General features: G+C 47.2%; 1 protein-coding gene across 1 annotated transcript in view; it reads left to right on the top strand.

Moving 5' to 3' along the window:
* The window catches only part of PWP2 (PWP2 small subunit processome component), a 160,376-nt gene that overhangs the window by 21,171 nt on the left and 125,142 nt on the right, over window positions 1-14,063 (top strand). Inside the window, 4 exon segments of the mRNA XM_069202935.1 lie at window positions 1,486-1,621; window positions 5,521-5,762; window positions 6,033-6,109; window positions 6,112-6,175. Of these exon segments, the coding sequence (XP_069059036.1) occupies window positions 1,486-1,621; window positions 5,521-5,762; window positions 6,033-6,109; window positions 6,112-6,175 (519 nt within the window).

Raw genomic sequence — 14,063 nt, 5'->3', positions numbered from 1 at the left:
ATGTGGAGCTCCACCCAGCTCGTGTCGTATGATGCTCATGTACCTACACTCCTTAGACTTGACTCTCCCTTGCTCGTCTCTATTGAACCATGCATCCCGGGTATCTGCATGTGGGGCTCTCCTTGGCTCATATCGTATGATGCTCCTGTACCTCCACCCCTTATACTTGACTCTCCCATGCTCGTCGTCTCTATTGAACCATGCATCCCAAGTATCTGTATGTGGGGCTCTCCTTGGCTCATATCGTATGATGCTCATGTACCTCCACCCCTTATACTTGACTCTCCCATGCTCGTCGTCTCTATTGAACCATGCATCCCAAGTATCTGCATGTGTGGCTCTCCCCGGCTCGTGTCGTATGATGCTCATGTACCTACACTCCTTAGACTTGAGACTCTCCCTTGCTCGTCTCTATTGAACCATGCATCCCAGGTATCTGCATGTGGAGCTCTCCCCTACTTATTGCCTCTGATGACCCCCGAATCTTGATGTTGCCCCTGTCCCACGTGCTTCCATGCTGGGGTGAAAGTCCATCTGTGAGGGTTGAAACTACTGTGAGCTATTCACATCATGGAGAGTACTAGATTATTTCAGAGGTTGAAAGAATGAGTTAACTTAAATGAACATTTCTCTGTGAAGTGAACCAAATGATCATGTTACCTCAAAAGTACCCAGATGGTAGTCTCCATGCTTGTACTTCAGTCCACAACCAAGGCTGTGCTTAAGTGTAGTCAATAAATGTTTGAACATGTGGGGCCTGATTCCCAAAGATAGCTCACACACATGAGTAATTTATACTTTTGACTAAGTTTACTACTTTTGGCTCATTCACAAAATCCGAGCACTGATAAGGCAACATGGAAGTGGGGAATTAAGATAAATCTCTAAAGGAAATAATATTACGGTACAGTATTCAAAATAGTTATTAATCGAAGTTAATGTTAAAACATATAGAAGCACAGTTCGTATTTAATTCTACAGCATTTTAATACACAGCCTGTACCAGATAAGTTCTAGTTGAGGGAGGAGCTCTCGCTCTTTCTTAAACTCCACAGCATTTCAGACTTGAAAGGTGCAGTAAAAGACATTCTCTTAAGAAATTAGCAACCGCTTGGTCATTGATTCATGATGAATGGACAGACTCTAAGTGCTATATGTTTTTGGATCTAGAGGTGGTGACATTTGCAGCTAAATAAAAAACTGAAATTCTACATGCTGTCATTTCTGTCAGTGAGGCGTTGTGTTACAATTTCTATAACAAAAATGTTGTAGCAAGAGTATTGACTTGCAAAATATGTTCAGGGTAAATATAGATTTACTGTTAATAAATTCAGATTCACATACCTTGAACATATTGTAGATATTTGTAAAGACCCGAAGAGTATACTTATTTATATATACTGAGAAGATGTTGAACCTAAATGTGGTCCTTATACATTTCTGGGAATTACAATGCGCACCCCTCACAATGTTCTTTTTCTCTAGGTGCTTCGTTGTTGGGAGTCGGGACATGTCCACCTGGGTGTTTGGAGCAGAGCGCTGGGCCAATCTGGTGTATTATTCCCTAGGAGGCCACAAGGATGCCATTGTTGGGTGCTTCTTTGAAGAGAACAGTTTGGATGTAAGTTGGATGAGTGTCTGTTGTAGAACATGTACTCTCAGGGTCAAATTCTAGAAAACTTTGGAACTGTCTGATTTTAAATAGGACATTACGCCCTTGCTGATGTGCTAGGACTTGTATTTCCGCATTTACCTTTGTTTAGGACCAACATTCCACTCAAACCTCCAAGTAAGTAGCATCATAGCATGGGACATGTAGAAAGAACATGAAGCAGCATTGATACAAACTCAAAAGACAGTCTGAGGCGATGAAAGGACAGCTTTCCTCAGCAGTTTGAAGATTGCATGTTAAGGTATAAACAGGGAGGTTTTTCTTACATAAATACAAATATTACAACCTACAGGGGCTATAAAGAGAAACTGATGCTTAGCCATAGACCTAACAATGCCACATTGTAGAGCGTTGAAAGAGGAGGCCTCTCCTAGCCATAGTTATGCGGATTACACATTAGAGAAGCTTTCAGCTAGAAGCTTACCGTAGAGGAAGGTACATAGCTGAGAATTGTAGTTTCTCTGCCAAGGTTACCAACTGGGATAAGGTGGTGACCGGTTTCTGATCGAGGTGATGTTACTAATAAAGGGTGGACTGCCCGCTGAGACCGTGACACCGTCCGCGATTAAAGCCATTCCTTGCCATTTGGGGGACTGAGTCCCCTTTGTGGTGCTAGCGCATGACGTGGCGAGGCAAACTAGTGCCGAAATAAGGGAGGTGACTGCCTATGTTGACAAATAGCGTCAGTGCTGTTGCCTGAATTGACCAAATGCTACCAGTTGCGGGTTATCGTAAGAGTGCCTAGAGCAGGGTGTGCGTTATGATGAGCTGGCCGCAGTATTTGTTAATGTTTTGATGATACTAAAAGATGAAAGATTTGTTACTGTGCTTAGCCCGTTGAGGTCACTGGGATAACGTCTGACTCGATTCAGCGAGAGTTACTAAGTATAACAGATGGGTGAGATTTTAGATCCTTATTTATACCCCAACTGCTTAAAAAAGACCTGCACACTTTGATCTGTTTCATTGGACTTCTGGTATTACTTTATTATTTTCATTTTAGTATCTTTTTATTCACTCCATGAACTTTCTTAATCTGATATCTTTATTTGAGATCTCACCCAGCAGTCCATTTTTGGTTGCTGAGTGAAATGCCATGTCATATCATTTTGTAGGAGCTCCATCTGTGCTTATGAAGCTAGTCACCAAGTTGACTTGAGAAAAGGGGCCTAGTTATTCAAGACGCTCACCTGTAAAAAGCATAATCTAGCTTCCTTTCGGACACTGTGTGTACTTGTGCAGATACTTTGCAGATAAGCGCTGATGCACCTTTAACATACATGATGTTGTTGTTGGTTGTATTCTCAGAGTGTGTTCTGACTATTGTCCTTCATGCTCATCCACTGGTGATTGTTCTTGCTTTGTGAAGTGCCCTAACTTGCTTGGGCAGAGCTGCTTTAGTCTCTCGCACCTCCAGAGAGATGTGGACTTCCTGCCTCTGCTTTGACCTACGTTGCTTTTAAGGTTGACAGAATTGCAACGATGAAAGAGTGCAGATGTGGGAGCAGAAGACATATTTTGAGAGTGGAAAGAACAAGTACAGATCATGTTAAACATTATTAATAGTTCTTAATTTCCTATGATTAAAGTAACAAAACAGGAGGGTGCTAGGAAGTCTGCACTTCTCTTCTAGGCAAGCATAGCAAGTGTCAAGGAAGACTGGGATGAGGTCCTTAAGAGAGCTGCAACTGCCAGGAAAGAGGGTCAGTGGATGATAGAAATTCCAACTAGTTACCCTGCTAGAAAAAGGACAAGTAATGCCAGAATATGCTTTGAGATAAAATGGTAAATTACGTAAATTAAGATAGCATGAAGATTTCTTTTGTTGAAATAGCTCATTTGGAAAAAGGCAACCATTCTCAGTAGTGTCGGGGTCAATCTTTTGTCACAGCCAAGGTCAGTCACACTGAATTAACACAACTCCAATTCTGTTCACATGCAAAATGAGCCATCTACAAGCTCATGCTTGTTCTCAGGAAACACGCACTACGTTTGAAAGTAAATTGTTTGGTTGTTAGACCTGCTGTGTCTCCAACAATAATTGCATTTATTTTTTTTCTCTCTCTCTCTCTCTCTCTCTCTCTCTCTGTCTCTCTGTCTCTCTGTCTCTCTGTCTCTCTCTCCTCTCTCTCCTCTCTCCCCTCTCTCCCCTCTCTCTCTTCTCTCTCTCTTCTTCTCTCTCTTCTTCTCTCTCTTCTCTCTCTCTTCTTCTCTCTCTTCTTCTCTCTCTCTTCTTCTCTCTCTTCTTCTCTCTCTTCTTCTCTCTCTTCTTCTCTCTTCTTCTCTCTTCTTCTCTCTCTTCTCTCTCTTCTCTCTCTTCTCTCTCTTCTCTCTCTTCTCTCTCTTCTCTCTCTTCTCTCTCTTCTCTCTCTCCTCTCTTCTCTCTCTTCTCTCTTCTCTTCTCTCTCCTCTTCTCTCTCTTCTCTCTCTTCTCTCTCTCATTCTCTCTCTTCTCTCTCTTCTCTCTCTTCTCTCTCTCTTCTCTCTCTTCTCTCTCTTCTCTCTCCTCTCTCTCTCTTCTCTCTCTCTCTCCTCTCTCTTCTCTCTCTCCTCTCTCTCTTCTCTCTTCTCTCCTCTCTCCCCTCTCTCCCCTCTCCCCCTCTCTCCCTCTCTCTCTTCTCTCTCTCTCCTCTCTCTCTCTTCTCTCTCTTCTCTCTCTCTCTCTCTTCTCTCTCTCTTCTCTCTCTCTTCTCTCTCGCTTCTCTCTCTCTTCTCTCTCTTCTTCTCTCTCTTCTTCTCTCCCCTCTCTCCCCTCTCTCCCCCTCTCTCCCCTCTCTCCCTCTCTCCCCTCTCTCTCTTCTCTCTCTTCTCTCTCTTCTCTCTCTTCTCTCTCTTCTCTCTCTTCTCTCTCTTCTCTCTCTTCTCTCTCTTCTCTCTCTTCTCTCTCTTCTCTCTCTTCTCTCTCTTCTCTCTCTTCTCTCTCTTTTCTCTTCTTTTCTCTCTCTTCTCTCTCTTCTCTCTCTCTTCTCTCTCTTCTCTCTCTTCTCTCTCTTCTCTCTCTTCTCTCTCTTCTCTCTCTTCTCTCTCTCTTCTCTCTCTCTTCTCTCTCTCTTCTCTCTCTCCTCTCTCCCCTCTCTCCTCTCTCTCCTCTCTCTCCCTCTCTCTCTCCTCTCTCTCCTCTCTCTCCTCTCTCTCTCTTCTCTCTTTTCTCTCTCTTTTCTCTCTCTCTTTCTCTCTCTTCTCTCTTCTCTCTCTTTTCTCTCTCTTCTCTCTCTCTTCTCTCTCTCTTCTCTCTCTCTTCTCTCTCTCCTCTCTCCCCTCTCTCCTCTCTTCTCTCTCTTCCTCTCTCTCTCTCTCTCTTCTCTCTTTTCTCTCTCTTTTCTCTCTCTTTTCTCTCTCTTCTCTCTTCTCTCTCTTTTCTCTCTCTTTTCTCTCTCTCTTCTCTCTCTCTTCTCTCTCTCTTCTTCTCTCTTCTTCTCTCTTCTTCTCTCTCTCTTCTCTCTCTCTTCTCTCTCTCTGTCTCTCTCTCTTCTCTCTCTCTTCTCTCTCTCTTCTCTCTCTCTTCTCTCTCTCTTCTTCTCTCTCTTCTTCTCTCTCTTCTTCTCTCTCTTCTTTCTCTCTTCTTCTCTCTTCTTCTCTCTTCTTCTCTCTTCTTCTCTCTTCTTCTCTCTCTCCAATATGAGCCACATACCCAAGGCATTCATCACACCTAACACACAATAGTGCCTCAACCTTCACACACTTGTGTACTTTGAATATCTGCAGCACTGCGCACAAATACACACTTTACTGCTGTCTTGAACCTCCCTGCGTTAAAAGTTAGCTGTGGATTTACTGGTGGTGATTGGGTGCATTCATGTTTTGTCTGTCTGAGTAGCTCCCTATTTATTTTGTTTGCTGTGTTACAGCTGTATACTCTCAGCCAAGATGGGGCTCTGTGTGCCTGGCAGTGTGACACCGAGCTGGATGGCCTCCTACCACGGCTTCCTAAGGACACAACTGCATCCACAAAGGCTAGCTCTGATAACAAACCGGAAGCAGAGGATGACGTTGATGACCTAGAAGAGCAGAGAGGAGAGGAGATCCATGGGAAGGCCAATCCTGAAACTGCAGAGCGAGCTGGGAAGGTCAAATACTCAAGACTATCAAAGTACGTGGGGCGGGAGGGAAGGGTAGCTTAAGGATCCAGAACAGGGTGTGATTCTGGGTAAGCATTGGAAGTAGGGCGAAAGATAACCCGTTCCTTGTCATCCTACAAAAACATCAGTCCAAAGCAGATGTATCCTTCCCCGTCATTTATTGAAGAACTTGCTGTCGCCATAGGAATCCCACCATTTGGTCTTACTTCATTCAATGTCTAGGTGCTTACCCACATGTTAATCTTGCTCTCTCTGCTTACACTTGTGTTTCTGCTCTTCAGGCACTTCTTCAACAAAGAGGGAGATTTTAACAACCTGACTGCAGCTTTCTTCCATAAGAAGACGCACCTCCTGGTGACTGCTTTGCTTCTGGCATCTTCCACCTCCACGAGATGCCAGACTTCACCCTCATCCACTCGCTGAGGTTAAGTGCCCACTTCTTTCAGCACCGCACACATGGCCTCCGTCTTTACCTTCCCAGAGTAGGTTGTCCTTTCATTCCATCCACCTCCCTACCCCCACATCACCATTTACCTTGTGATAGAAGGACTGGGTGGGCTGTAGAGAGGCTTTCCATTAAGAGTAATTGATTCGTAATATCTGAGACAAGACTGCATCAGAAAACCTTCATCCATGAGACACACACTTTCATGAAGTGAATATTGAAGCTCAGAAAACACTTGCTGTCTCTAGCTTACTTTCGCTTTTTTTAGTTTTTGTTGACATTGTACGACCAGAAGAGCAATGACTCCAGATTTTTTGAGGTGTTAGCTTGAATATCACCAAAGTCCTAGATGGCATAGGGTTGTTGGGTGGGTTTTTTTCTACTGTCATTGACTTGATTTCTGTCCTTGGTGTGTCTTCAAAATTATTCCAAACTTTTGTGATGCTTGAGTTTATATGGAATATTGTGTGAGTAAAGCATGGATTAGGGTGTGGGGATGTTCAGATAGTATTCATTCTGTTTTTGTGTAAATGGTTTGTGCACCATGGTATAGCGTTTTGATGTCCATCGCGTGCAAGCTGAATGAAATAAGGATATTGGGTAGAGAGATGCCATTTTTACTCACATGCATAGTGTAGGAAGTTGGCTCTGTATGTGCTATTTCAAAGTAAGGAATAGCATGCACAGAGTCCAAGGGTTCCCCTTAGAGGTAAAATAGTGGTAAAAATAGATAATACTAATGCTCTATTTTGTGGTAGTGTGGTCGAGCAGTAGGCTTATCCAAGGAGTAGTGTTAAGCATTTGTTGTACATACACATAGACAATAAATGAGGTACACACACTCAGAGACAAATCCAGCCAATAGGTTTTGTTATAGAAAAATATCTTTTCTTAGTTTATTTTAAGAACCACAGGTTCAAATTTAACATGTAATATCTTGTTTGAAAGGTATTGCAGGTAAGTACATTAGGAACTTTGAATCATTTCAATTGCATGTATACTTTTCAAGTTATTCACAAATAGCTATTTTAAAAGTGGACACTTAGTGCAATTTTCACAGTTCCTGGGGGAGGTAAGTTTTTGTTAGTTTTACCAGGTAAGTAAGACACTTACAGGGTTCAGTTCTTGGTCCAAGGTAGCCCACCGTTGGGGGTTCAGAGCAACCCCAAAGTTACCACACCAGCAGCTCAGGGCCGGTCAGGTGCAGAGTTCAAAGTGGTGCCCAAAACGCATAGGCTAGAATGGAGAGAAGGGGGTGCCCCGGTTCCAGTCTGCCAGCAGGTAAGTACCCGCGTCTTCGGAGGGGAGACCAGGGGGGTTTTGTAGGGCGCCGGGGGGGACACAAGCCCACACAGAAATTTCACCCTCAGCGGCGCGGGGGCGGCCGGGTGCAGTGTTAGAACAAGCGTCGGGTTCGCAATGGAATTCAATGAGAGATCAAGGGATCTCTTCAGCGCTGCAGGCAGGCAAGGGGGGGCTTCCTCGGAGAAACCTCCACTTGGGCAAGGGAGAGGGACTCCTGGGGGTCACTTCTGCAGTGAAAGTCCGGTCCTTCAGGTCCTGGGGGCTGCGGGTGCAGGGTCTTTTCCAGGCGTCGGGACTTAGGTTTCAGAGAGTCGCGGTCAGGGGAAGCCTCGGGATTCCCTCTGCAGGCAGCGCTGTGGGGGCTCAGGGGGGACAGGTTTTGGTACTCACAGTCGTAGAGTAGTCTGGGGGTCCTCCCTGAGGTGTTGGTTCTCCACCAGCCGAGTCGGGGTCGCCGGGTGCAGTGTTGCAAGTCTCACGCTTCTTGCGGGGAGATTGCAGGGTTCTTTAAAGCTGCTCCTTTGGATAAAGTTGCAGTCTTTTTGGAGCAGGTCCGCTGTCCTCGGGAGTTTCTTGTCGTCGTCGAAGCAGGGCAGTCCTCAGAGGATTCAGAGGTCGCTGGTCCCTTTGGAAGGCGTCGCTGGAGCAGAGTCCTTTGGAAGGCAGGAGACAGGCCGGTGAGTTTCTGGAGCCAAGGCAGTTGTTGTCTTCTGGTCTTCCTCTGCAGGGGTTTTCAGCTAGGCAGTCCTTCTTCTTGTTGTTGCAGGAATCTAATTTCTAGGTTCAGGGAGAGCCCTTAAATACTAAATTTAAGGGCGTGTTTAGGTCTGGGGGGTTAGTAGCCAATGGCTACTAGCCCTGAGGGTGAGTACACCCTCTTTGTGCCTCCTCCCAAGGGGAGGGGGTCACATCCCTAATCCTATTGGGGGAATCCTCCATCTGCAAGATGGAGGATTTCTAAAAGTTAGTCACCTCAGCTCAGGACACCTTAGGGGCTGTCCTGACTGGCCAGTGACTCCTCCTTGTTATTCTCATTATTTTCTCCGGCCTTGCCGCCAAAAGTGGGGGCCGGGGCCGGAGGGGGCGGGCAACTCCACTAGCTGGAGTGTCCTGCGGTGCTGTGACAAAGGGGTGAGCCTTTGAGGCTCACCGCCAGGTGTTACAGCTCCTGCCTGGGGGAGGTGTTAGCATCTTTGTGCAGGCTTTGTTACTGGCCTCAGAGTGACAAAGGCACTCTCCCCATGGGGCCAGCAACATGTCTCTAGTGTGGCAGGCTGCTGGAACCAGTCAGCCTACACAGATAGTCGGTTAAGTTTCAGGGGGCACCTCTAAGGTGCCCTCTGTGGTGTATTTTACAATAAAATGTACACTGGCATCAGTGTGCATTTATTGTGCTGAGAAGTTTGATACCAAACTTCCCAGTTTTCAGTGTAGCCATTATGGTGCTGTGGAGTTCGTGTTTGACAGACTCCCAGACCATATACTCTTATGGCTACCCTGCACTTACAATGTCTAAGGTTTTGCTTAGACACTGTAGGGGCACAGTGCTCATGCACTGGTGCCCTCACCTATGGTGTAGTGCACCCTGCCTTAGGGCTGTAAGGCCTGCTAGAGGGGTGTCTTACCTATACTGCATAGGCAGTGAGAAGCTGGCATGGCACCCTGAGGGGAGTGCCATGTCGACTTACTCAGTTTGTTCTCACTAGCACACACAAGCTGGTAAGCAGTGTGTCTGTGCTGGGTGAGAGGTCTCTAGGGTGGCATAATACATGCTGCAGCCCTTAGAGACCTTCCCTGGCATCAGGGCCCTTGGTACCAGAGGTACCAGTTACAAGGGACTTATCTGGATGCCAGGGTGTGCCAATTGTGGAATCAAAAGTACAGGTTAGGGAAAGAACACTGGTGCTGGGGCCTGGTTAGCAGGCCTCAGCACACTTTCAATTCAAAACATAGCATCAGCAAAGGCAAAAAGTCAGGGGGTAACCATGCCAAGGAGGCATTTCCTTACACAACCTCCCCCCCCCCCCCCCCCAAACGAAAGAGGATGAGACTAACCTTTCCCAAGAGAGTCTTCATTTTCTAAGTGGAAGAACCTGGAAAGGCCATCTGCATTGGCATGGGCAGTCCAGCTCTGTGTTCCACTATAAAGTCCATTCCCTGTAGGGAGATGGACCACCTCAACAGTTTTGGATTTTCACCTTTCATTTGCATCAGCCATCTGAGAGGTCTGTGGTCAGTCTGAACTAGGAAGTGAGTACCAAAGAGGTATGGTCTCAGCTTCTTCAGGGACCAAACCACAGCAAAGGCCTCCCTCTCAATGGCACTCCAACGCTGCTCCCTGGGGAGTAACCTCCTGCTAATGAAAGCAACAGGCTGGTCAAGGCCATCATCATTTGTTTGGGACAAAACTGCCCCTATCCCATGTTCAGAGGCATCTGTTTGCAGAATGAATTGCTTGGAGTAATCTGGAGCTTTTAGAACTGGTGCTGTGCACATAGCTTGTTTCAGGGTGTCAAAGGCCTGTTGGCATTCTACAGTCCAGTTTACTTTCTTGGGCATTTTCTTGGAGGTGAGTTCTGTGAGGGCTGTCACAATGGATCCATATCCCTTCACAAACCTCCTGTAGTACCCAGTCAAGCCAAGGAATGCCCTGACTTGAGTCTGGGTTTTTGGAGCTGCCCAGTCCAGAATAGTCTGGATCTTAGGCTGGAGTGGCTGAACTTGGCCTCCACCTACAAGGTGTCCCAAGTAAACCACAGTTCCCTGCCCTATCTGGCATTTGGATGCCTTGATAGAGAGGCCTGCAGATTGCAGAGCCTTCAAAACCTTCTTCAGGTGGACCAGGTGATCCTGCCAGGTGGAGCTGAAGACAGCAATATCATCAAGATAAGCTGCACTAAAGGATTCCAGCCCAGCAAGGACTTGATTCACCAACCTTTGGAAGGTGGCAGGGGCATTCTTTAAACCAAAGGGCATAACAGTGAACTGATAATGCCCATCAGGTGTGGAGAATGCTGTCTTTTCTTTTGCTCCAGGGGCCATTTTGATTTGCCAGTACCCTGCTGTTAAGTCAAAGGTACTTAAGAATTTGGCAGCCCCTAATTTGTCTATTAGCTCATCAGCTCTAGGAATGGGATGAGCATCTGTCTTTGTGACAGAGTTGAGACCTCTGTAGTCCACACAAAACCTCATCTCTCTCTTTCCTTCTTTGGTGTGAGGTTTGGGGACTAAGACCACTGGGCTAGCCCAGGGGCTGTCAGAGTACTCAATTACTCCCAATTCCAGCATCTTGTGGACTTCCACCTTGATGCTTTCCTTAACTTGGTCAGACTGTCTAAATATTTTGTTTTTGACAGGCATGCTGTCTCCTGTGTCCACATCATGGGTACACAGGTGTGTCTGACCAGGGGTTAGGGAAAAGAGTTCAGCAAACTGCTGCAGGACCTTCCTGCAGTCAGACTGCTGTTGGCTAGAGAGGGTGTTTGAGTAGATCACTCCATCTACTGAGCCATCTTTAGGGTCTGATGAGAGGAGATCAGGGAGAGGTTCACTCAGCTTCCTGGTCCTCATCTGTTACCATCAACAGATTTACATCAGCCCTGTCATGGAAGAGCTTAAGGCGGTTCACATGGATCACCCTCTTGGGGCTCCTGCTTGTGCCCAGGTCCACCAGGTAGGTGACCTGACTCTTCCTTTCTAGTACTGGGTAAGGGCCACTCCATTTGTCCTGGAGTGCCCTGGGAGCCACAGGCTCCAGAACCCAGACTTTCTGCCCTGGTTGAAATTCAACCAGTGCAGCCTTTTGGTCATACCACAACTTCTGGAGTTGTTGGCTGGCCTCAAGGTTTTTACTTGCCTTTTCCATGTACTCTGCCATCCTTGAGCGAAGGCCAAGTACATAGTCCACTATGTCTTGTTTAGGCTCATGAAGAGGTCTCTCCCAGCCTTCTTTAACAAGAGCAAGTGGTCCCCTTACAGGGTGGCCAAACAGAAGTTCAAAGGGTGAGAATCCTACTCCCTTCTGAGGCACCTCTCTGTAAGCGAAAAGCAGACATGGCAGGAGGACATCCCATCTCCTTTTGAGTTTTTCTGGGAGCCCCATGATCATGCCCTTTAATGTCTTGTTGAATCTCTCAACAAGGCCATTAGTTTGTGGATGATTTGGTGTAGTGAATTTGTAAGTCACTCCACACTCATTCCACATGTGTTTTAGGTATGCTGACATGAAGTTGGTACCTCTGTCAGACACCACCTCCTTAGGGAAACCCACTCTGGTAAAGATACCAATGAGGGCCTTGGCTACTGCAGGGGTGTAAGGAAATGCCTCCTTGGCATGGTTGCCCCCTGACTTTTTGCCTTTGCTGATGCTATGTTTACAATTGAAAGTGTGCTGAGGCCTGCTAACCAGGCCCCAGCACCAGTGTTCTTTCCCTAACCTGTACTTTTGTATCCACAATTGGCAGACCCTGGCATCCAGATAAGTCCCTTGTAACTGGTACTTCTAGTGCCAAGGGCCCTGATGCCAAGGAAGGTCTCTAAGGGCTGCAGCATGTCTTATGCCACCCTGGAGACCTCTCACTCAGCACAGACACACTGCTTGCCAGCTTGTGTGTGCTAGTGAGAACAAAACGAGTAAGTCGACATGGCACTCCCCTCAGGGTGCCATGCCAGCCTCTCACTGCCTATGCATGTATAGGTCAGTCACCCCTCTAGCAGGCCTTACAGCCCTAAGGCAGGGTGCACTATACCATAGGTGAGGGTACCAGTGCATGAGCATGGTACCCCTACAGTGTCTAAACAAAACCTTAGACATTGTAAGTGCAGGGTAGCCATAGGAGTATATGGTCTGGGAGTTTGTCAAACACGAACTCCACAGAACCATAATGGCTACACTGAAAACTGGGAAGTTTGGTATCAAACTTCTTAGCACAATAAATGCACACTGTAAAGAAATGGCTCCCTGTTGCAGTTACCCCCCACTTTTTGCCTGATACTGATGCTGACTTGACTGAGAAGTGTGCTGGGACCCTGCTAACCAGGCCCCAGCACCAGTGTTCTTTCACCTAAAATGTACCATTGATCCCACAATTGGCACACCCTGGCATCCAGATAAGTCCCTTGTAACTGGTACCTCTGGTACCAAGGGCCCTGATGCCAGGGAAGGTCTCTAAGGGCTGCAGCATGTATTATGCCACCCTAGAGACCCCTCACTCAGCACAGACACACTGCTTACAAGCCTGTGTGTGCTAGTGAGAACAAAATGAGTAAGTCGACATGGCACTCCCCTCAGGGTGCCATGCCAGCCTCTCACTGCCTATGCAGTATAGGTAAGACACCCCTCTAGCAGGCCTTACAGCCCCAAGGCAGGGTGCACTATACCATAGGTGAGGGTACCAGTGCATAAGCACTGTACCCCTACAGTGTCTAAGCAAAACCTTAGACATTGTAAGTGCAGGGTAGCCATAAGAGTATATGGTCTGGGAGTCTGTTTTACACGAACTCCACAGCACCATAATGGCTACACTGAAAACTGGGAAGTTTGGTATCAAACTTCTCAGCACAATAAATGCACACTGATGCCAGTGTACATTTTATTGTAAAATACACCACAGAGGGCACCTTAGAGGTGCCCCCTGAAACTTAACCAACTATCTGTGTAGGCTGACTGGTTCCAGCAGCCTGCCACACTAGAGACATGTTGCTGGCCCCATGGGGAGAGTGCCGTTGTCACTCTGAGGCCAGTAACAAAGCCTGCACTGGGTGGAGATGCTAACACCTCCCCCAGGCAGGAGCTGTAACACCTGACGGTGAGCCTCAAAGGCTCACCCCTTTGTCACAGCCCAGCAGGGCACTCCAGCTTAGTGGAGTTGCCCGCCCCCTCCGGCCACGGCCCCCACTTTTGGCGGCAAGGCTGGAGGGAACAAAGAAAGCAACAAGGAGGAGTCACTGGCCAGTCAGGACAGCCCCTAAGGTGTCCTGAGCTGAGTTGTGTAAAGAAATGGCTCCCTGTTGCAGTTACCCCCCACTTTTTGCCTGATACTGATGCTGACTTGACTGAGAAGTGTGCTGGGACCCTGCTAACCAGGCCCCAGCACCAGTGTTCTTTCACCTAAAATGTACCATTGTTTCCACAATTGGCACAACCCTGGCACCTAGGTAAGTCCCTTGTAACTGGTACCCCTGGTACCAAGGGCCCTGATGCCAGGGAAGGTCTCTAAGGGCTGCAGCATGTCTTATGCCACCCTAGGGACCCCTCACTCAGCACAGACACACTGCTTGCCAGCTTGTGTGTGCTGATGGGGAGAAAATGACTAAGTCGACATGGCACTCCCCTCAGGGTGCCATGCCAACCTCCCACTGCCTGTGGCATAGGTAAGTCACCCCTCTAGTAGGCCTTACAGCCCTAAGGCAGGGTGCACTATACCACAGGTGAGGGCATATGTGCATGAGCACTATGCCCCTACAGTGTCTAAGCAAAACCTTAGACATTGTAAGTGCAGGGTAGCCATAAGAGTATATGGGCTGGGAGTCTGTCAAAAACGAACTCCACAGCTCCATAATG

The sequence above is a fragment of the Pleurodeles waltl genome, chromosome 8 (genome assembly GCF_031143425.1).
Source record: "Pleurodeles waltl isolate 20211129_DDA chromosome 8, aPleWal1.hap1.20221129, whole genome shotgun sequence".
Lineage (NCBI taxonomy): Eukaryota > Metazoa > Chordata > Amphibia > Caudata > Salamandridae > Pleurodeles > Pleurodeles waltl.
Note: the sequence above shows the minus strand (reverse complement) of the source record. Positions and strands in the feature narration are given on the sequence as shown.